This window comes from Alligator mississippiensis, chromosome 15 (genome assembly GCF_030867095.1).
Source record: "Alligator mississippiensis isolate rAllMis1 chromosome 15, rAllMis1, whole genome shotgun sequence".
In the NCBI taxonomy this organism is placed as follows: domain Eukaryota; kingdom Metazoa; phylum Chordata; order Crocodylia; family Alligatoridae; genus Alligator; species Alligator mississippiensis.
In genome coordinates this window covers 24,660,376-24,681,849 of record NC_081838.1, presented here as the reverse complement: position 1 = coordinate 24,681,849, position 21,474 = coordinate 24,660,376, and the positions used below count along the sequence as shown (strand labels likewise).

The 21,474-nt window shown below is 56.8% G+C and overlaps 1 protein-coding gene across 1 annotated transcript; it reads right to left on the bottom strand.

Annotated features, from left to right (window-relative positions):
• Nucleotides 1-1,543: 1,543 nt before the first annotated feature.
• Nucleotides 1,544-16,715, bottom strand: GRK1 (G protein-coupled receptor kinase 1). Its single transcript, XM_059717905.1, has 7 exons — nucleotides 15,945-16,715; nucleotides 7,090-7,217; nucleotides 5,094-5,251; nucleotides 4,829-4,912; nucleotides 4,502-4,626; nucleotides 3,195-3,396; nucleotides 1,544-2,621 (listed from the first exon to the last, which is right to left on the bottom strand). The coding sequence occupies exons 1-7, from the start codon at nucleotides 16,647-16,649 to the stop codon at nucleotides 2,326-2,328; spliced, it is 1,698 nt and encodes a 565-aa protein (XP_059573888.1). The 5' UTR covers nucleotides 16,650-16,715; the 3' UTR covers nucleotides 1,544-2,325.
• Nucleotides 16,716-21,474: the final 4,759 nt, after the last annotated feature.

Genomic DNA, 21,474 nt, shown 5'->3' with positions numbered 1-21,474 from the left:
GTAGCTGGGGGTGACTGTGTGTCTGGCTGTGTTCTGGCACAGTTGTACATTGGGCTGCAACTGTCTCTCAGGGGTGTATCTGGGGGTCACTGTCACTAGGCATCCGACTGAGACCAAAAGTTGTTGTGATTGTGTATCTGGCTGTTTCCAGGGGTGATTCTGACTGTGCATCTGACTGTGTCCTGGAATGGTTGTACATTAGGCTGCGGCTGTCTCTCAGGGTGTATCTGGGGGTGACTGACCGGGGGGGGGAGTGTTTTGAATGACTGTGACCATGGGTTTGTCTGTGCCTTGGAGCATTTGTGACCAGAAACAGTTGCGATTGTTAGGTAATGGCTGTATCTGGGAGTGGTTGTGACTGTGGGTCAGGCTGTACCTGGGAGGGACTGACTGTATGTCAAGCTGTGTCCTGGAACAATTGTGATTACACATCCAGTTGTGATGGGGGGGGGGAGGGACTTGTGACGGTGTCAGGTCATGCCTGTGTTTCAGGCTGTAACTGTGCATGACTGTGTTTGTGTCTCAGGCTGTGTCCTGCGGTAGTTTTGACTGTCACAGGCTGTAACCAGGAGTGGTTATGACTGTGTCTCAGGCTGTATCTGGAAGGCACTGTGTGATCTGGAGCAGTTGTGAATGTGTTAGTTTGTGACTACCACAGGCTGTACCTAGGGTTGGTTGTAACTGTGCATTTGATTGTGACTATGTGTGACTGGGAGTGGTTCTGACCAGGAGCAGCTGCAATGGTTTTAGCTGTACCTGTGTCTCAGGCTGTAGCTGGGAATGACAGTGTCTTGCACCAGTTGTAGCTGTAACTGGGGGTGATTCCGACTGTGCATCCGGATGTAGTTGGGGGTGACTGTGTGTTTGGCTGTGAAAAGGAGCAGTTGCAGTTCCATGTGGCTGTAGCTGAGGATGGCTCTGACTGCACATCTGGTTGTAACGGGATGTAACTGTATGTCTGGCTGCATCTGGGAGGAGTTGTTATTGTGTCCGGTTGTCGCTGGGGGTGAGACTGGGTGTCCAGTTGTGTCTTGGAGCATTGCAACTGTGCATCATATTGTGATCAGCTGAGGTTGTAGCTGCAACTGAGGGTGACTCCAGCTGTGTTCAACTGTCATGTACTTGTTTATGGTCACAGCCACTCCAGGAGACAGCCACCTGTGAGAAGCTGAGAGCTGGTGTAATAATGAACAACTATTATACCAGCTCTCGGTAACTGCCTTTGGGAGGGGCCGTGACTGACGACTATAACTGTATGGGCCTACAGCTAGACAGTGGCAACTGTAGCACATGGTAGACCAGGACATCATCATCATGAGTGACTATAGCTGCAGGTATATCCACAAGCCTGTGATGGTGCAATTATGACTGTAGCTATGAGAATATTCACAAGCCACATGATGGGTGTCTGTAGCTCTCAACAGCTGCTAGTGTGACTTAAAGACCCAGGACACTGGGCCTGTTCAATGTGTGTCACCCCCAACCCAACCCCTCCCCAAGGGACAAGCTACAGGCAGAGGAAATAACAGCTGGAGGCGACAGCAGTGATCACAACCCAATTGTATTCTTTTATACAAAATCGCCTACAGCGCTGTGGGTGATGGGGGGGGGGGGTGAACTACAGCAGTTGGGGTACCCCTGGAGGGAGAGGTAGGGTGGACAGGGGAGCAGGATGCCTGGGTTCTATTCTGGTCCCTGAGGGTCCAGGGTCTCCCTGGGCAGGTGCTGGGAGGGGCAGAGGTGGAGTTAAGGGGTGTAAAATGCTAGTAAGTTGTTTGACTTCTGACGAGTAAATAAGATGAACATGGCCTAGAGCTGGGAGCCTCTGCCTCACCTGCCCGGGGGTAGGACCGTGGTGTCCGGGCCCCCACTCCAAACGACCCCTGCTAGAGTTATGGGGAAAGAACCCGGGCATCCGGGATCCCAGCAACCCCTGCTATAACCCGCCAGCACCCCCAGGCAAGGAAAGGACCCAAGAGTCCCCTGCTATCCTCCTCCACAGCCAGGGAGAGGACCCAGGTGTCTGGGCTCCCAGTTCCAGGAGGGGAGTCAGGGCTGGGGGTCAGAGCAGGGGGTGATGGGAGCCTGGAAACCTGGGTTCTTTCCTCTCCCTGGGGATGGGGTGTGGGCTTTGCAGGGGGGGAGCTGGGAAACCTGGGTTCCCTCCCTGCTCTGGGAAGGGCAGATGTGGGGGGCTGTCCCCCCACTCTGGGGAGAAAACCCGGACACCTGGGTCCTGTGGAAATGGATGGGGGGGAGGGTTGGGGGGTGTGGAGCCTCCCTGTCCCTCTAGGCCTTCCTGAGAAGGCGGGGCGGGGGGTGGTCTCAGAGAAGGCAGCAGGCCCCTGACTTGGCAGACCCGGCATCAGGGCTGACATTGTGATCCAGATCAGGGGGCAGGGTGCCGGGGGGCCCCCAGACGTTAAGCTCGCCGAAGACGCCTGTCTCGAGCATCTCCTCCTGCCACGACACGGGCACAGTGCCAGAGGCGAAGTCCTCGTAGAAGACCCGGTCAGTCTCATCCAGCACCACGCCCTTCACGGTGGAGAAGGCACCCACATCGTCGATGTCCTTGGCGTAGACCATGCGGGGGTCGGGCACAAACGGGGGTGCCAACAGGCCTGCAGGAGGTGCCAGGCAGTGTTTGGGGCACAGCTGGGGGGTGGGGCAGGGGGGCGGGACTTGGCTTGGTGTCACCATAGTGACCAGCAGGGTCTAGCCCATGGTTGGGTGTCACCATGGCAACCAGTGAGGCTTACTCCATGGTGTGGTATCATCATGGTGACCAGTGGGGCCTAGCCCATTGCCTGGCCTCACCATAGCAACCAAGGGGGCCTACTCCATGGCCTGGCATCACTATGGCAATCAGGGGAGCCTGTCCAAAGGCCTGTTGTCCCCATGACTTGATGTCCATGGTGACCAGGGGGGCCTGCCTCATGGCCTGGTGTTGCCATGGCTGGGCTGGGCATGCTTGGCTGGGCATCACCACTGTGACCAGGGGGGTCTCCCCTGTGGCCTGGTGTCACTATAGTAATCACGTGGACCTACTCCATGGTCTGGCATCACTGTGGTGACCAGGGGGCCCTCCCCCGTTGCTTGGTGTCACCATGGTGACCACATGGGCCAACTCTATGGTTCAGTATTGCCATGGCAACCCTGTGGGCCCCACCGGCATGGGGCAAGGGGGCCGTTACCTGCCGCCAGACGCTCCCAGTTGACAGTGCGGAAGAGAGGCTGGGCCTTGAGCTCAGCACAGCTGTTGTCCTTGAAGCCAAGGCGCCCAGTGGGGTCCTTCACTAGCAGCCCCTCACACGTCGCCTGGCACTCGGGGCTGAACTTCTCCGAGTAGCTCACAGGGTCATTCAGGATGCGCCGTGTCACCTCCTTGTTCTCCACCTGCCGCGGGCAGCACCATCAGGGGCATTGCTGCGGTGACCAGGTGGGCCCAGGCCCTGGCCTGGTGCTGCTGTGCCAACCCACCCTGGCTTGGTGTCACCATGGTGACCACGTGGGGTGTAGGCCCTGATTTGGCATCACCACAGCAACCAGGTGGACATAGACCCTGGTCCTGTGTCATCATGGCAACCCAGCACGGTGTAGGCCCTGGCCTGATGTTGCCATGGTGACCAGGCAGGGCCAAGGCCCTGGCCCAGCATCACTATGGCGACTGGGTGGGTTGAGACTCTGGTGTGGCATCACCATGGCAACAAGGGGGATATAGGCCCTGGTTTGATGTCACCACGGCAACCAGATAAGTCTGGAGCCTCCATGGTGCCCAAATAGGCTGAGCCTGCTGTGGTGTTGCCAGGGCAACCACACGAGCCAAGGCTAGCCTAGCCTCACCATAGTAACTAGCTGAGCCTGGTGTTGAGCTGGGATGGTATCTGAGTAGTACAGTAACTGAGCGGGCTTGGTACCTCCATGAACTGCTGAGCTGGGTATGGCATCCCCATGGTAAGCAGGCAGGGCTGGCACTACAATAGGCCAAGGTGGGTATGGCATCTCCCTGGTAACCAGGTAGGGTGGGCTAGGTATGGTGTTGGCACAGTAGCTGGATAAGACTACCATCTCCATGGTGCCCACACTGGCTGAACCTTCCCTAGAGTCACTATGGCAAGTGTGCGGGCCAAGGCATCACCACGGTGACCAAGTGAGCCAAGGCAGGCTTGGCATTGCCATGGCAACCAGGATGGGCCTGTCATCTGCATGATGACCACATGGGCCAAGTTAGGCATGGCATCACTAGGGCAACCATGTCAGTCAGTCCTGCCTTGGTGTCACTATGGGGGTGGAGGGGAGGCAGGGATCCCATGGCCTAATATCTAAGTAGTGATCAGGTGGGCCTACCCCATGACCTAATGTCTCCATGATGGTGGACCTACCCCTTGGCCTACTATTTCCATGGTGACCAGATGGGCCTACTCCTTGGCTTGCTACCTCCATGGTGACCATGGTGACACCAGGCAGAGGGGCTTAGGGCAGGAGGCAGATCTCTCCGTACCTTTTCCCCCCGGGTCCGAAAGGGCCCCTTGGCCTCGATCATCTCATAGAGGGTGACGCCCAACGTGAAGTAGTCCACGCTCCAGTCATACTCCTCCTGCCGCAGCAGCTCTGGTGCCATGAACCCTGTGCAGAGATTGGCAGGAGGGTCAGGACCCACCGGAAAGGATGGGGGTCAAGGTGGTGTCCAAGCTGGGGAGACGGAAGTGTGGGGTCTGTAGGGGGCTGAAGGGGAATTTAGATGGGGAGAAAGGGGGCCAGGAAGATGGAAGGGGGCACAGGGGGTTCAGGTTGGGGTACCCCCACCCCCACTCCCACCCCCACTTACCTGGGGTCCCCGCATACCCCTTGGTTTTCACTTGCCCCTTGGGCAGTTCCACAGCCAGCCCCATGTCAGAGAGGCGCACGTGGCCTGGGGGAGAGGGTAGAAACAGGCCTCAGAGGAGCTGGGGGTCACCCCACCACTTCACCCCCCACCCTGGGATCTCCCCACTCTGGGTAGGGCCATGGGGGACTTGGGCATCCCGGAGCCTGGGTTCTCTCCCAGCTCTGGGGCGAGGGAGCTCTCTCCCTGGCCCCCCCAGGGCCCGCACCGGCGTCATCGAGCAGCACATTCTCGGGCTTGAGGTCGCGGTAGATGATGCGGCTCTGGTGGAGGTGCTCCAGGCCGCAGATGATCTGGGCCGTGTAGAAGATGGCGCGTGGCTCCGGGAAGCCCGGGTTCTTCTCATCCACATTGTACATGTGGTACCTAGTTGCAGGGGGCAGAGGGTCATGTGACTCAAGTTAGGGGGTTGTGGGGAACCATCTCCAGGATGACCCCATGGCCTGAGCTGGGGAAGGTGTTGCTATAGCAACTGAGTGGGCCAAGCTGGCCTGGGCATCACTACCCCCATGGCCTGGTGTCTCCTTGGAGACCAAAAAGGCCTTCTGCCATGGCTTGGTGCCTCCACAGTGACTAGAATTGGCCTTGCATCTCCCTTATGCCCCATGACCTGGTATCCCCATGGCCTGACATTTCTATGGCCATGGCCTGACATCTCCATGGTGACTAGAAGGGCCTACTCCATGGCCTGGCATCTCCCCCATGCCCCATGGCCTGGCATCCCCATGGCCTGGTATCTCCATGGTGACTAGAAGGGCCTACCCCCATGGCCTGGTGTCTTCATGGAGACCAAAATGGTCCATCCCCATGGCCTGGCATCTCAATGGCAGCCATAAGCCCACTCCTTGGCCTGGCATCTCCACAGCAACCAGAAGGGCATACCCCATGCCCACTAGCATCCCCAGAGTTGGCTACATTGACACCAAGGGTGAGATAGACCATGGTATGGAGAAGGGGCAGGTGGTTGGGGTTTTAGGGGAAGCTGAAACCTCAGTTTGGGGGTCACGTAGACCACAGGACTTATTTTGGGGTCATGTAGACCATAGAACTGGTTTTGGGGGTCACATGACCTGAGATTTGGGGTTCAGTCCCCTCCTCCCCCCAGGAGGATAGAGGTTCTTTGGGCATAGGGGGGAAAGGGGCAGCTCCAGAACAGGGGGGAGGGGTGGATATTTCCCATAATACAGGCGGCCCCAGCCCCCCTCCCCCAGCCATTTGCCTAAGAGGTGCATCATGGGAGATGGACCTAGATTATGGCTGGGCACAGGGTTCAATGTGTCTTGATATATCCTGGGATAAGGTCTCCCATTTCTGCCCCCACACTACTTCTTGGGGTTCACTTTATCACAGGATAAAGTAACTTCTTCTGGTCCCACATTCAATGTGTCTGGATTTGTCCTGGGATAAAGCCCTCCCTACCTGCTCTAGGTTCAACGTGTCTGAATTTATCCCCGGATAAAGTCTGCTCCCCTGCTACAGGATTCAATGTGTCTGGATTTATTAAGGAATAGGGGACCTAGATTTTGTCCTAGGATAAATCTAAGGGGTCAACCTAGGAGTGGGAGAGAGGTCTTTATCCCAGGATAAATCCAGATATATTGCATCCCAGAGAGAGGTCTGGGACATTATCCCAGGATAACTCCAGACACATTGAACCCCAATGGGCTTCATCCTGGGATAAATCCAGACATATTGAACTGTATACTGGGGGAGGGGGAAGATTTTAACCCAGAATAAATCCAGACACATTGAACCTGGGATTGGGGAGGTGATTATCCTGGGATAAGTCCAAACACATTAAACCCCAGAGTGGGGAAAGCAACCTTTATCCCTGGTTAAATCCAGATGCGTTCAACTCCAGAGCCAGGAGAGAGACTTTATCTTGGGACAAACACAGACAGATTGAATCCTAGGGGAGAGGACTTTATCCCTGGATAAACCCAAACAAATTGAACCCCAGAGCAGGGGAGAGAATTTTATTCTGGGATAAACCTGGACACATTGAACCACACAGCCAGGGTGGGGGCTTTATCCTGGGATAAAACCAGACACACTAAACCCTAGAGCAAAGGAGGGGACTTTATCCCAGGTTAAATCCAGATACATTGAACCCCAGAGCTGGAGCAGGGACTTTAGCCTGGGACAGACCCAGACACACTAAGCTACTGATTGGGGGAAGGGCTACCATGGGGATGGGGCCTCACCGGAGGTCGCCACCATTCATGAGGGTCATGACGAGGCAGAGGTCTGTCTTGGTCTGGAAGGCGTAGGCCAGTGTCACCACAAAGCGGCTATGCACCTTGGCCAGGATGCGCTTCTCCACGATGGCGCCCTGCCAGGGGGAGGGAGTCAGGCCTGACTGCCCCCCGGGATAGGCTGGGGCGGTGGAGGCACTTACCTGGGGAGGGGCAGGGTGGGTGGATGGGTAGGTAGGTGGGTGCATGGATGCACAGATGGATGGGTAGGTGGGTGGATGGGTGGACAGATGGCTGGATGGGTGAGAGGTAGGTGGACGGACAGACGGATGGATGGGTGGGTGGGTCGATGCGTGGGTGGGTGGGTGGACGGATGGATGTTTGGACAGATGGATGGATGGGTGAGCGGATGAATGGGTGGGGGGTGGAAAGATGGACAGACAGATGGATGGATGGATGGATGGATGGATGGATGGATGGATGGATGGATGTGTGGGTAGGTGGAATGAGGGAGAAGGGGGGGGTGTCTGTGTGAGGGGGGTGGGTGGACAGGCGACCCAACAGGAGCACATGGGGATGAGCGGGCAGGTTCCAGGACAGACAGACGGAGGGTGGCCACGTGCGTGTGGGTCAGGGCAGATGAGACTGAACAGGAACAAAGAGACAGACAGACCACCCCCCCACACCCCTTCCCAACACATGTCCTACCCCCAACACCCCTCCCCCCCAGCGGGGGCAAGTCTCCCACACTCTACCATGACACTGGAAAGAACCCAGGCATCCTCATGTGGCCCCAGGGCTGATCCCCACCCCTGCCCCGAGGGTGACACTAAGGGGTCCTGAAATCTGCAAGCAGCTTTGCCCAGCCTGAAATATCCCAGAGCAGCAGGGGAGGGGCCAGGTGCGTGGTGATGCCCAGGTGTGGGCTTATCTGGGGGTACGTGTGTACACGAGGATGTGAGGGGGATGTTTATCCAGTTGTGTGTGTGTATGTGTGTGTGTGTGTGAACATAGATGAGTGTGTTTGAATGTGTGTGTAAATGAGTGTGTTTGGGAGGGTGTAGATGTGCGTGTTCAGTTCGTGTGTGTATGTAGATGAGTGTGTTCAGGTGTGTGTGTGTACATGAGCATGTTCAGTTTGTATGTAGATGAGTGTATTCAGGGTGTGTGCATGTGTGTATGTATGTGTGTAAATGAGTGTGTTCAGATTCTGTGTTTATGTAGATAAGTGTGTCCAAGGGGGTGTATGTGTAAGAGTGTATTCAGTTTGTGTGTGTGCAAATGACTTTCAGGTATGTGTATGTGTAGGTGAGTGTGTTCAGGTGTGTGTAGGAGTGTGTTCAGAGGTATGTGTATATAAGTGTGTTCACTTTGTGTATTTGTGTGTAGATGAGTGTGTTCAGGGGTGGGTGGGTGTAAATTTCTGTGTTCTGCTTATGTGTGTTTATGTAGATGAGTATATACAGGTATGTATGTGTAGATGAGAGTGTTCAGATATGTATGTGTGTAGATGAGTGTGGGTATGTGTTTGGGTTCATGTGTGTGTGGATGAGCATGTTCAGGGATGAGTGTGTTCAGTTTGTGTGTGTATGTGTAGATGAGAGTGTGTGTGTATGTAGATGAGTGTGTGCTTAGGTAGAGGAGTGTGTTTGTATGTGTGTGTGTAGATGAGTTCAGTGTGTGTGTATAGATTAGTGCGTCAGTTTATGTGTATGTGTAGATTAGTTTGTTTGGGGTTGTGTGTAGATGAGTGCAAGTGTGTGGGTAGATAAGTGGAGTCGGGTGTGTGTCTGTCTGTAGATGAGTGTGTTTTTTTTGTGTATATATGTGTAGATGAGTGTATGTAGATGAATGTGCTTAGTTTGTGTGTGCCTGTTGGTGAACACGTGTATGTGTTGGGGGGAGGTTGTTTGCAGGTGTACATGGCAGGTTGTGTGCAGGTCCTGTTGTAGATGTGTGTAACAGGTTGTGTGGGTATAGGATGTGTATGGCTGGTTGTGTACATGGCCAGTTTGTGCATGTGTAAATTGAGCATGTCCAGTTGCACACGTGTAGCAGGTTGTTTAGTTGGAGGTGTGTGTATGGCTGGTTGTATACCTGGCCATGTGTGTGTGGGTGTGTGTGACAGAGAGCTTGTATGTAGGCATGCATGGCACATAGCACGTGTGTATCCAGTTGCATACATAGCAGGTAGTAGGTGTGGGTGTTCAGTTGTATGTGTGCCCACAATAGGTTGCACCTATTGTCTGATACCCCCCTACACACACAGTCTCACATTCATACACCCCTACACAGTCTGAAACTTACACACACATGCATGCACATACTCCTACACACAGTCTGACAAACACACACAGTCCCATACAACCTCTGATGCATACACACACGGACACCTACAGGGACATGAGTGTATGACACAAACCCACACAATGATACATACACAACCCCTACACTCAAGTTCACACACACACACACACACACACAGACCCCCCCACAGGCACACCTCTATTCACACACCCCCCCCCCGGCATATGAACACAAGCACCTCTATACCTGCATCCTTACCTACACAACCACACTCACACACAATCACGCAACACTCTGTCACACGCACCCACCCACACACTTCTATAATCACACTCAGGTGTGCACACACATCACTGCCAACACAACCACTCACACACAATCACCCACCGTGCACATTTATACACACATCCTTATCTACACACTCACACACACATATTCCCACCCACATACCCACACACAATCACACACCAACACATACTCTCTCTCACCGCTATCTTCACAATCACACTCCGATGCACACACATCATTATCAATACAACCACACACGTACATGTCTACCAAAATACCCACACACACACAAAATCACCCAACACACTTTCACACAAACCTACTTTTACAATCAGACACACGTGCCTATGGACATGCACCCCCCCCCACCTTTACAATCATACTTATACACACACCTATGGGGACACACACAGGTATGCCCCCCCACCTACCTTTACAATCACCCCCACCACCATTAAAGTAATAGACACACACACCTATGGACACACATCCACCTTTACAATCATACTTATACACACACACACTCTCACCCACTAACACCCCCCACACCCCCACCCACGGTCACACATAATCACACACCCACAAACACGCCTGCCCAGGTGTCCAACTCCCAGACCCCACTATGATGGCAAGACCTTCCCTGTGGATTTCCAGCTCAGGCAGTTGCACCAATCAGAGAGGGACGAGCACTCTGCACTGGCCAATCAAAGTTCAGGACTGTTTTGTGCCTACCAATCAGGTAGTAGCAATGGCGACAACCTGTCCATCCACCTAGCCTCACGTACTCCTCTCTATCCACCCTTCCTTCCATCTAGCCACATGCACACACATGCACACACACATGCACAGGCACACACCCCTCCATCCATCTGTCACTATTCCTTTCATCCATACATACACCCATTCATGCACACACACACATGCACACACGCACTCACATATGCACATGCACACTCCTCATTCCATCTATCACCATATGCAAATTACTTTTGTCTATCCATACTCCCATCCAAACACACATAAATGCACACACACACACACACACACACTCCTCCATCCATCACCATACATAGATTCCATCTATCCATCCCCCCTCCCACACCCCCAGCCCCTTCCCCTCCACACCCCCTTGGACTCCCCAAGCACTGGGGTCCAACACCCCCCCAGGCCTCACAGCGCATTTCCCCTGCCCCCCACATGCTGGGTGCTCCGCATCCCTCCTGCCCCCTGCCCTCCCCCTTCCTTTGCTGCCAACTTCACCCCAGACCTCTTCTCTCACCCTGGCCCTTGCACACTCTGAGTCCCCCATCTCCCAACATCCTTTGCTTCAGCCAAGATCCTCCAGCCTGCTCTCCAGAGGCATTGACCGCCGGAGGAGGATTGGAATATCCAGCTGGAAATAGCATAACTTCAAATTGTGGAAAGAGGGGTGGAAAGATCCTCTATGGGACCACCTTGACTTGGAAAATGGAGGTAAGGCCCCCCATCCCCTACAGCCCCTCAACAACCCCCTGCCTTGGAGGGTCTCCACTTGATGATCTCCCCTTGACCCTATAGGTTGCTTCATTTACTTTCCACCCCTCTTTCCACCATTTGAAGTCATGCTATTTCTATCCTGTACTACTTATTTATCCCAGGACATCTCAAGGGATGTCTGAATGGTTATCCCCAGAATGGCATCATTGGATCCACGGCAATCCATCAATCATGGGATATCTTCATTCCAGGACAAATAGGGGCACAAATTATCCCAGGATAAATGCAATGGCTGTTGCTTGCTAAAAGAAGAAATATTTTGCTGGTCTCCAACCTCCATGATTGAAGGAGTCCACTTCTACCACATCCCCTGTCTCCCCAGAGCAGCCGGGGCCAAGGCTTTGGGTCCTTTTCCCAGAATCCTTGGGTCCTCTTTTTGAGGACAGCTGGGGACAAAGCTTTGGGTCCTTTTCCCAGCATCCTGAGGTCTCTGTTCCTGGTTGTCCTCTTTTTGGAGACATCAGTAGACCTTCATGCTTTTCATCTCCATGTCCTTTGGTAAGGTCTACCACCATCGGGACTTTGGACCATCTCAACCCATTGGCTTCCCAGATGTTCTCTGCAGCTCAATTCCTTTCTCCATTGGCCCCACTCCCCACTGCGACCTTCTCAAGGCAGCTCCTCAGCCAGCTGGGCTGTTTCTCTCCTACAACTGTAGCCTCCGCCAATGGTTTTCCAATTCTTCTGGCCCCATATACCTTGACCTGGAAAATATGACTGCCTGTTCCCCCTACAGCCGATGCATCTTTGCAGGTTTATGGCTGGATGGATGGACAGGCAGACAGGATGGAGTGTGTGTGGAAGGGATGGATGGATGGATGGATGGATGGATGGATGGATGGATGGATGGAGATTTGTGCGGATGAGTGAGCGGTAGATAGATGGATGGGCAGAGAGAGAAGTGTGTAGGGATGGATGAATGGGGGGATGGATGAACTGAGTGATAGAGGAGTGTGTAGGGATGCCCAGAGGGGTGGATCTGGGGATGGATGCATGGATGCATGGATGGATGGCAGGGGGTGTGGATGGATGGATGGATGGATGGATGGATGGATGGATGAGTAGGGGATGGATGGATGGATGGACAGAGAGAGGTTTGTAGGGCTGGGAAGATGTGGGGATGGATGAACTGACTGATAGAGGGGTATGTAGGGATGCCCAGATGGATGGATAGATGGCTGGATGGACAGACAGGCAGAGGAGTATATGGGGATAGATGAATGGATGGATAGACATGGAGATGGGGATGGATGGATGGGGGATTGGATGGTTGAACAGATTTACAGAAACGTGTGACGATGGATAGATGGATGGATGGGAATGTAGTTGGATGGATGGATAGACAGATGGGCAGATGGATGGATGGACAAATGGACATACAGAGGGGAGTGTGTTGGGGACAGAGGGACAGGCAGATGGATGGAGATGTCCACACCACCTCCAACACATAGCAATAACACATCCCCACTGACTAGTCAGAAGCTCCACTCCCAGCTGGTGACAAACATCACACCATAAGCCAACCCCTCCATCCATCCATCCCACCCCCAATGACAACCTTGGCACGTTTCCCCAGCCCCATTTTAAGCCCCCTTCCCCACTGCCAGTCACGTCTTGGTCACAGGACTCTCCCGCCCTCTCCTCATTGGCTCCAGTCTCCCCTCTTGGCTCTGCCTCTCCTTCTTGCCCTTCGGCAGCCCAGCGCCTACTTTAATTTCTCCTTCAGGCCCCTTGAATGCTGAATCCCCTGGTAATCACTTGAGCTTCAGGTTATTTTCCCCTCTGCTTAGCGAGGCATCTCTGTTCTCACCGGAGGAGGGGACTCCATGCACTGTCCACTCCCAGAATACCTTGCCTTGATCATTATTAGAAGCTTTTGTTCTCCGATCTATATCTGGGGTGGTAATGACACAGCTCCTGGCAGCACTAATCCCACTAATGACATTATAGAGATCTGTCTCTCTCTCTACAGGTCCAAATCAGGCCCCTGCAAGTCTCCTTTAACCTTTCTCTGGTGATTGTAGGGGGGTGGGGTCAGGGTTGGGGGAAGGGTATAAGTTGGCCAATAGTCTTCCAGAGGCTGGTCTCCAATGGGGTGGGTGGACTTGGAGGTCTCCATCGTTGGAGCCTCTAAGAGGCAGGGGGTTGGGTTCAAGGTGGGCTTGGAGGTCTCCACTGTTAGAGGGTCTTTGGTGCTGGTGGGACCAGGGGTTGGGTTCAAAGTGGGGCTTGCCTTGAGGTGGGAGAAGGTATCTCCTGGGGTGCCACCAGTTGGATGCCAAAGGGTTTCCATTGACCCCCAGCTTCCCCCACCCACCACCATCCCTGGTTCCTCTCTGACTTGCCCACCCCACTACCTGGACCACCCAGGGACCCACACCGGGTTCCCATCATGACAGAGATCCCCCTGCCTTTCCATCGCTCCACCTGCCTTTAGGGAAAGAACCCAGGTGTCCAGGCTCCCAACACCACCCCACCAACCTCCTACAAGGTAAGAACCCATGTGTCCGGGCTCCCTACTCTACACCACCAACCCCCTCCATCCAGTGACCTATGAGCCTTTAATGGTGCCACCACATCATGGTGGCTGCACCCAATCCCCAGCCCAATCTCTTGTGTCTATCTTAGCACTTCCTGTATCGGCGCCCACTTATGGCAGGTGTCACGGGGTCAAGGTCAAGGTGGTGAGGTGGGATGTTTCATTGCCTCCATCCCTACATGCTCTTTTCTACTTAGCCTTGTATTTTCCCTCTTTCCTGGACTAAAACTCAGCCCGGAAATCACCAAGGCCTTCCAGGAGGGAAGAATCACCTCAGTTTCAGCAATAGGGGTCTGCTACTGCTTCATTCCCAGGTAGCTCTTGGTCTCCAGGCCCATCAGGTCCTCCTCCTTCTCCCACCTGTAGGCCAAGCCGGCATTACTTGGAAGATCTAGGAGCAGATTTCATCTGGATTCAATGCCTTGTCCCTGGAAAGTGTCTCCTCCCCTTCTCATCCACCCCATGTGCTTGTACACGCCTCTCCCCACCAGTTGTGTCACCATCTTGACACAGACGATAGACTTGTAATATCCACATGCCGCTATATGATGACCACTGTTGTACTAAGCTCCTGCCTTTCCCAGAAGTCTTTGCTACTCTTCTTCATGGAAAGTTTGAAGAGACCTCATGGCAGCTCCGTGAGGATCAAGGGACCTCATGGTGTCCCTGAGGATCAAGAAAGGGTGTCAGGAAGCCTCATCCAAGCCAAAAGGACCTGGCAGGCAGTTAGTGAGAGTGGTGTCCGTCTGGGGTAGGTTCTGTCTTTGGGAGCTGGTGTGTACTGGTGGGTACTGGTATCATTGACGGTTTCTCTGATGAGTTGATCTGTGGTGGCCACCATGCAGCAGGCTCTCAGGGCACCAAAAAAGTCCTGTTAACCTTCCAACCCGTTGGTCACCTCTCCTGTGATCTTCCAACACTTGCTTTTGTGGGGGGGACCCCTGGATTTGGGGTGTGCCCCACTTGGGTCCCATCACCTCAGGGAGAAAGCATGGGGAGAAACATCCTCCTCACACAGCCGTCTTCTGAAGGTGCCATGTTCCCAGCACCCAACTCGTTGGCAGTGGGCCAGAGCTATCCTTCAGGAAGGTGTTGGCCAATGGGGTTGACCATCCAATCAGAGTCCAGCGAAAGATCTCCAATCCCTGCTGAAGACCCTCAATGCCTTGAGCTTTCAGGACTGGAGGGGTCTTCTCAACCATGGTGACTCCCTTCCCCCAATGCCCCCCCCCCAGCCTCTGCTCTCTCTCATGCCCCCTGCCCAGCTTTCCCTCCCCCTCCCCCCCCCCCCAGCTCCATGCCCTGGCAACCTCTCTCAAGGCTGAGCCTGGGGCTACCAACCTCTTCCCCTGGGGCCTTCTCTTCCCCAAAGATCCTTGGCTAGAGGGTTTTGATCCTCCACTCAGGGTCAGGGGTCAGGGACTGAATTGTAGAATGGGGTGGGATCTTGCCTGGCTTCTCTCCCCACTGCATCTGGTTTGGTAGACATGGGGGCCTGGACACTTGGGTAGTCTCCCATCACCTCAGGAGAGAATCCAGGTGTCCAGGCTTCCAAATCTTCCCCCCAGAACCCCTATAGGGAGGGAACCCAGGCATCCCATCTCCCAGCTCTACACCACCAATCCCCACAGGGTAAGAACCCAGGCATCTGGATCTCCCAACCCTACCGCACTGAAAACAAGCTGAGAACTGAGGGGTCCAGGCCCCACCTTCGATCCCACTTATCCCCCTCCCAAACACCACCCCCCTTCCCTCAGCTACCCCACATGCTGGGAGAGAACCCAGGTGTCTGGGCTCCCAATCTTACCCCACACCTCCCCTACAGGGAGAGAACTCAGGTATCCGGGCCCCCAACTCCACCCCACCACCTCCTACAAGGTAAGAAAGCAGGCGTCCAGGCTCTCAACCCCACCCCACAACCTCCTACACCATAAGAACCAGGAGTCCTGCCCCCAACTCTACACCCCCCCAGGCATCCGGGCCCCCATCTTCTCCCCCTAACCCCCTCAACTCCCCCAACAAGCATACTCCAAGACCCCCTGATGCCTCCCCACCCTACCCAGGTGACCTGTCCCCAACTTGACACACCCCACAGAGAAGAACCCAAGCATCTGGGCCCCCATTGTCTCCCCCAACCCCCTCAACCCCTCCAACTGGCAGCATCCAAGACCCCCCCTGCCCCTTCCTCTCTTACCTCGTAGCCCCGCCTCTTCTTGAGGCGCTTCTTGTTGAGCCGCTTGTTGGCGTACATCTTGCCAGTGGCCCGCATCTGCGTAGCACAGACCTCCCCAAACCCCCCTTTGCCCAACACCCGGAAGTCGAGGAACCATTCCTCCATCACTGGCTGGGCCTCCAACCACTTGAACTGGAGGAAGCGGGAGAAGAAGGGGCTGTCCTGGAAGGGGCCCCATGCCTGGGCCTCCAGATGTTGGAGAAGCTCTTCTTCCACCTCTTTGAAGAGGTCTCCCCGGGCCTGGTTGGCTTCAGCCTTGACTTTGGCCAACGTCTTCTCCTCCAGAAAGGCGCAGAAGAGTGGTGAAGACACCTCCAAGAACCGGTTGATGGCCTGTTGAGCCCGTTGTCTCCGTTCGGCCTCCTCAGCCTCCCCGTATTCTTCAAGGGCCTTCCAGAGCCCTGCAGGCGCTTCATAGGGGCTCTCAGGGGCCTCCAGGAACTGCCGGAAGAGGCGGCGGCCCAAGGGCTGCTGGAGGCATGTGCTGTGGAAGGGGTCGCCAGCAGATGCCTCCCGCAGCTCCTCGCACTGTGAGATGTGGGGAAGACGGAGGCGGTCCCGCATCTTCTTGTCCCGCACCGGTGCCCCCACCTGGCTGTCGATGCTGCCACGGGCTGCCACAAAGGCTGAGTTGGCTACCACCGTCTCCAGGCCCCCAATGTCCATGGCGATGGTGGGAGGGGGGAGGGAGGGAGCGACAGGGGGTAGGGTGGGGAGACAGAGATGGGTCACCTGGAGCTGGGGGTGGGGGAGCGAAAGAAGGAGGAACATCTGGATTAGCCAGTGGCGCATGTGGAAGGGGGCAGGCGGCAGGGCCAGGTGGGAGCAGCTGAGTGGGGACCCTCCCCCCCAACATCTGGGCACAGCTGGGATGCTTCCCCCCCCCCCCCTCCTCTACCCCACTACTCTGCTCACATTGGTGAGGAGGTCCGAGTGGGAACAGGGTGGGGGTTCCCTAGTAGAGGCCTACTCTTCTGGCCTCTCCCCCCATGCAGCATCTGGCCACAGCTGGAATGGCCCATGCCCTGCCCCGCTGCTCACACCTGAAGGGCGTGGGAACATCTGGGTGGGTGGGTGTATTTTGCTAGGTGGACCTCCCCCAACAAATATCTGGCTCCTCCTGGAGGTGGGGGGGTCTTCAAGTAGACCCTGGCATACCTGGGTACACTTAGAAGAGGCCCCTTTCCCCCCCCCTCACAGCTGGATAGGCTCCCCAAGCCTCTGTATGGGTGAGATGACCACCCCTGCACATCTGGATGCATCTGGGCTCCTCTGTGTCCCCCCACCCACATCTGGAATGGCTCATTCCCCAGGGTTGGGGGTGGAGGGTAGTCCCAGGTGTCCCCCCCTCTTCCTCACAGCTGGCTGCACATCTGCCTCAAATTTGGCGGGGGGGTGTCTCTGCCTGGGGTTCCCACCCCTGACAGCCAAGTCTAGCCCCTCCTCCCCCCCGCCCCCAGCACGTCTAAAATAGACCCCGCCACACACACACACACACATCTGGATGGGGGAGCTCCAGAAGGACCCATCAAACCCCTAGGCACATGTGGAACAGACTCCCCCCCAATGCCCTCCTGTTTTGTTCACGTCTAGATGGGGCCTGAAAACAGCCACCCACCCCACTCCAAAGGACCTCCCTCCCAACATGTGGCCACATCTGAAATAGCACCCTCAGCTCCTCCTGGTTCAACATCTGGGTACATTTGGAATAGCTACTTCTCCCCCGCACCGGGTTCACATTTGGGCAGGGGCAGTGATGCCTAGTGGTGGGGTCTCACAGCTGTTGTGGGGGCAATTTGGAATAGCCCTGCCCCACTCAACCTCTGGGGCCACAGCTAGACCAGCCTGCCCCATTCCTCCTCCACCCTCCGGAGATCTCCCCAGGTCCCCCCAGGCACTGCAAAGCATCTTGGGAGGCAGAAGAAAACCCCTTGTGCCCAGAGGCTGGTCGCAAAGGATTGTGGGAAACCTCCAGCTCCATCTGGGGTCTCAAGCCCCCCACCCCCATCTCAGAATCCTTTGTGCTCCACAGGACCCAGGGACCCTGCTGCTCCCAGCAGCCTTTGCAGTGCTGCCCCCACACAGCCCCCCCAGACCAGACCAGACCAGACCAGGGACCATCCCAACCTCACAGAGACCCCCCCTCTCCCACTAGGCCCCCCAAACTGACCTGTGAGACCTCTCCAGTCCCACAGGTGACCAGGACCAGGGTCCCCCATAGACTCCCCAGGCCCCAATACCCCCCAATAAAGGCCCCCCCAAACCATAGCCCCTCTCTCAGATCGGGAGATCCCCATAGACCCCACCAACCTCCCTCCCAGACTCCAGCCTTCCCTTAACCCCCCCAACCCACAGCCCCATTCCCCAGGTCAGGAGACCCCCATAGACCCCCCAGACCCCCAATATCCTCAATTAAAGGCCCACCATATCTCCCCAGACCCATAGACCCCCCTCCCTCCAAGCCAGAAGACCCCCAGAAAACCCCCCTCCTAGCCCCCCTATGGTCCCCACAGACCCCTCCCCCAGGCCAGGAGACCCCCATAGACCCCCCCAATATCCCCCAATAAAGACCCCCCTTGATGACTTCCCCCAACCCATAGCCCCTCACATGGACCAGAAGACCCCCCATAGACCCCCCACAGCCCCCCAAGACTCCCCAGTAAAGAACCTCCATAGTTCCCCAGGTCCATAGCTCCTCTCCCAGGCCAGGAGACCACCACAGACCCCCCCCAAACCCCCCCTAGATTCATAGCCCGAGGTCAAGTGCTCCCCCAGCCCCCCGGGGTTCTTACAGCAGTTACGGCAGGTAGGGGTCCGGGGGGGGTCTGGGCTGGGGTCCGGGCTGGGGTCCAGGCAGGCAGTCGGAGGCAGCTGCTGGCAGGCAGGCAGGTGGGGGGGGTGGGGGAGGATTAGCCTCCTGTCATGGGGTATTAGGTAAATCCCCCTTGTGGGGGCAGGAGGGGCTGGGGGGGGGGGCAGAGGCTGGCAAGAGCCAGCAGGGAGCGCTGTGCCCCCCACCCAGAGAACCCAAGTGTCAAGGCCCCCAGCCCTCCTGGACCTAAGCCACAGGGGGCCCAGGCATCCAGGCCCCCAGCCCCCCCCCCCCTTTCCCCCCTAACCACCCTCCCTTGCCCCCCAGAAAACCCAGGTGTCCAGGCCTCCAGCCCCCCACCCCAGATCTAACCCCACAGGGGACCCAGGCATCTGGGCCTCCATCCCCTGCTCCTGCCCCCCAGAGAACCCTGGCATCCAGGGCCCCCAGTTCCCACCTTGGCCACAAGGGGCTGCTGCTGCTCACGACCAGTGGTGCCAAGGGGGGGGGGGGGGCAGTTCTGGGCAGGCAGGAAGGGGGCTGGGAGTCATGGGGGGTGGGGGTAGGATCTGGCCCCCAGCCCAGCCTGGGACAAAGGAGCCGCCCGGTTACCTTGGAGCCCAGAGGGAACCCGGAGAACCCAGGCATCCTGGCACCCGCCCCCCCCCCCCCCATAGGCTGTGCTATCCTGATACAACCCGGGGGCCTGGCACCCTGCCTGAGACAGAGGGAACCCAGGCGTCCGGGTATCCGGCCCCCCTGCTCTCACCCCCCAGAGAACCTAGGCGTCCGGGCTCCCAGAGATCAAGGTTCCCCTTTCAAAGCTGGAGGGAACCCAGGTGCCTGGGTCCTGGCCCCCCTCTCTCCAATGCTCTCACCCCCCCCCCCATCCCCACTGCCCTCCCAGAGCTGGAAGGAACCTGAGCGTCTGGGCCCACTCCCCCACCCCCCTTCTATCCCTCATTCCCCACTGCCAGGTGTCTGGGCTCCCAGCCCCACCCGGCTCTCATCCACTGGGCCCCACTGTCTGGCCATGGAACCCAGGCGTCTGAGCTCCCAGGCCTGCTCCCCGGGTCTAACCACTAGACTCCGCTGCCCTCCCCTGCCCTGCCCTCCCCCTGCAGCTGGAGAGGACCCAGGCGTCCGGGTCCTGGGGCCTCTGTCTGGGCCCCAAACCCGCCTGACTGGAATCCAGGCCCAGTTGCAGCCGGATGCGGCCGGAGCTGCCCGGACACCTGGGTTCCTTCTCCGCTCTTCCCGCCCCCACAATGCCCCAGGAATCCAGCCTGGCTCTCGGTGGAGCCCAGAGGGAACCCAGGCATCCAGGCCCCCAGCCCCCTCCCTGCTCTAACCACTAGACCCCACTCCCAGAGAACCCAGGTGTCCAGGCTCCCCTCCCAGCCCCACAGACACCCTGGACTTCGCCCTGTCTGGGCCCCTCCCTGGTCTCCCATCCAGTTGCGACACTGGGTTTTGCTGGGCTGGTTGTTTTTAGACTGGGGGGGGGGGTTGATGCGAAGAGAACCCGGGCCCCCCAGCCCCCACCCCTTCCCAGAGCTGGAGGTCTCCAGGCTGTTCAATGAGGGCGGGGGCGGCACTGGCTCCTGGAGGTCAGGGGTAGGCTAAACCAGTCTGACCAGTCTGGGACACTGGGCAGGTCCCAGTAGCTCAGTGTCTACCTTTGGCCTGCTTTGAGGATGGGAAATGAGGGCCTGGTTGCCTAGGAGGGGACAGAGACCAGGGGGTGAGAGCAGGCTGAGCGTGACCTCTGCCCCCAGACCCTGCCCTGGGGGTGGGCATTAGCCCCTGAAGCTGCCCCCCACTTGCCCCCCTGGGGCAGCCCTGACCCCACCTGCCCCCCCTGCCCTTGGTGGGGCTGGGACATCTGATGGGCATGGGGCCCGCGGTAATGAGCAGGTGTGGACAGAAAGGTCTGGGCTTGGGCCCAGACACTTGGGTCCCACGGGTGGGGGGTGTGGAAAATTCCACCCCTGGTGGGGGGAGGTGGGGGGCGGCGCAGAGTGGGGCTGGGAAGGTGGCCTGGGGCAGCCGGGATGCCTGGCTTCTCTGCAGGTCTGGGTGGGGGCTGGGGGGCCAGATGCCCAGCTGGGAGGCAGGGGCACAGAGAATGGGCTTGTTGGAATGTGTGTGTGTGTGTCCCAGACACCTGGGTTCTGTGTGTGCATGTGTGTGCACCTGTGTGTGTGTGTGGGTGGGTGTGTATCCGTGTGTCCAGGATGCCTGGGTTCTGTGTGTGCGTGTGTGTGTGCATGCGTGCCCGCCTGCATATGTGTGTATCTGTCCCCCAGACCTCTGAGTCCTCTGTGTGTCTGCGTGTGTGTCCTGGATGGCAGGGGTGTGTGTATATGTGTGTGTGTGTGTCCCAGACCCCTGAGTTGTGGGTGTGTGTTTGCACATGGGTGTGCATATGCATGTGTGTAACATATACATGTGCTTGAGGGTGTCCTGGATACCTGAGGCTGTGTGTGTGTGTGTGTGTGTGTGTGTGCGCGCGTGCACATGTGTGTGTGTGTGCATGAGTGTGTGTGTATGTCCTGGGCACCAGGTGTGTGTTTGTGTGCGTGGTTATGTGTGTGTGTCCCTCGAGCACCTGGACTGTCTGCATGTGTGTGTGTGTGTGTGGGGGAGGAGGTCCGTGCATGGGAGGGTGTTTGTTCA

Bases quoted from the DNA above. Each gene is read 5' to 3' on its own strand.
- GRK1 (XM_059717905.1), bottom strand. From the start codon at position 16,649: ATGGACATTGGGGGCCTGGAGACGGTGGTAGCCAACTCAGCCTTTGTG. The intron at 7,218-15,944 runs GTAAGAGAGGAA...TCCCCCTGGCAG, and splicing joins AGAAGAGGCGGGGCTACGAG to GGCGCCATCGTGGAGAAGCG. The intron at 4,627-4,828 runs GTAAGTGGGGGT...ATCTCTGCACAG, and splicing joins GGGGTATGCGGGGACCCCAG to GGTTCATGGCACCAGAGCTG.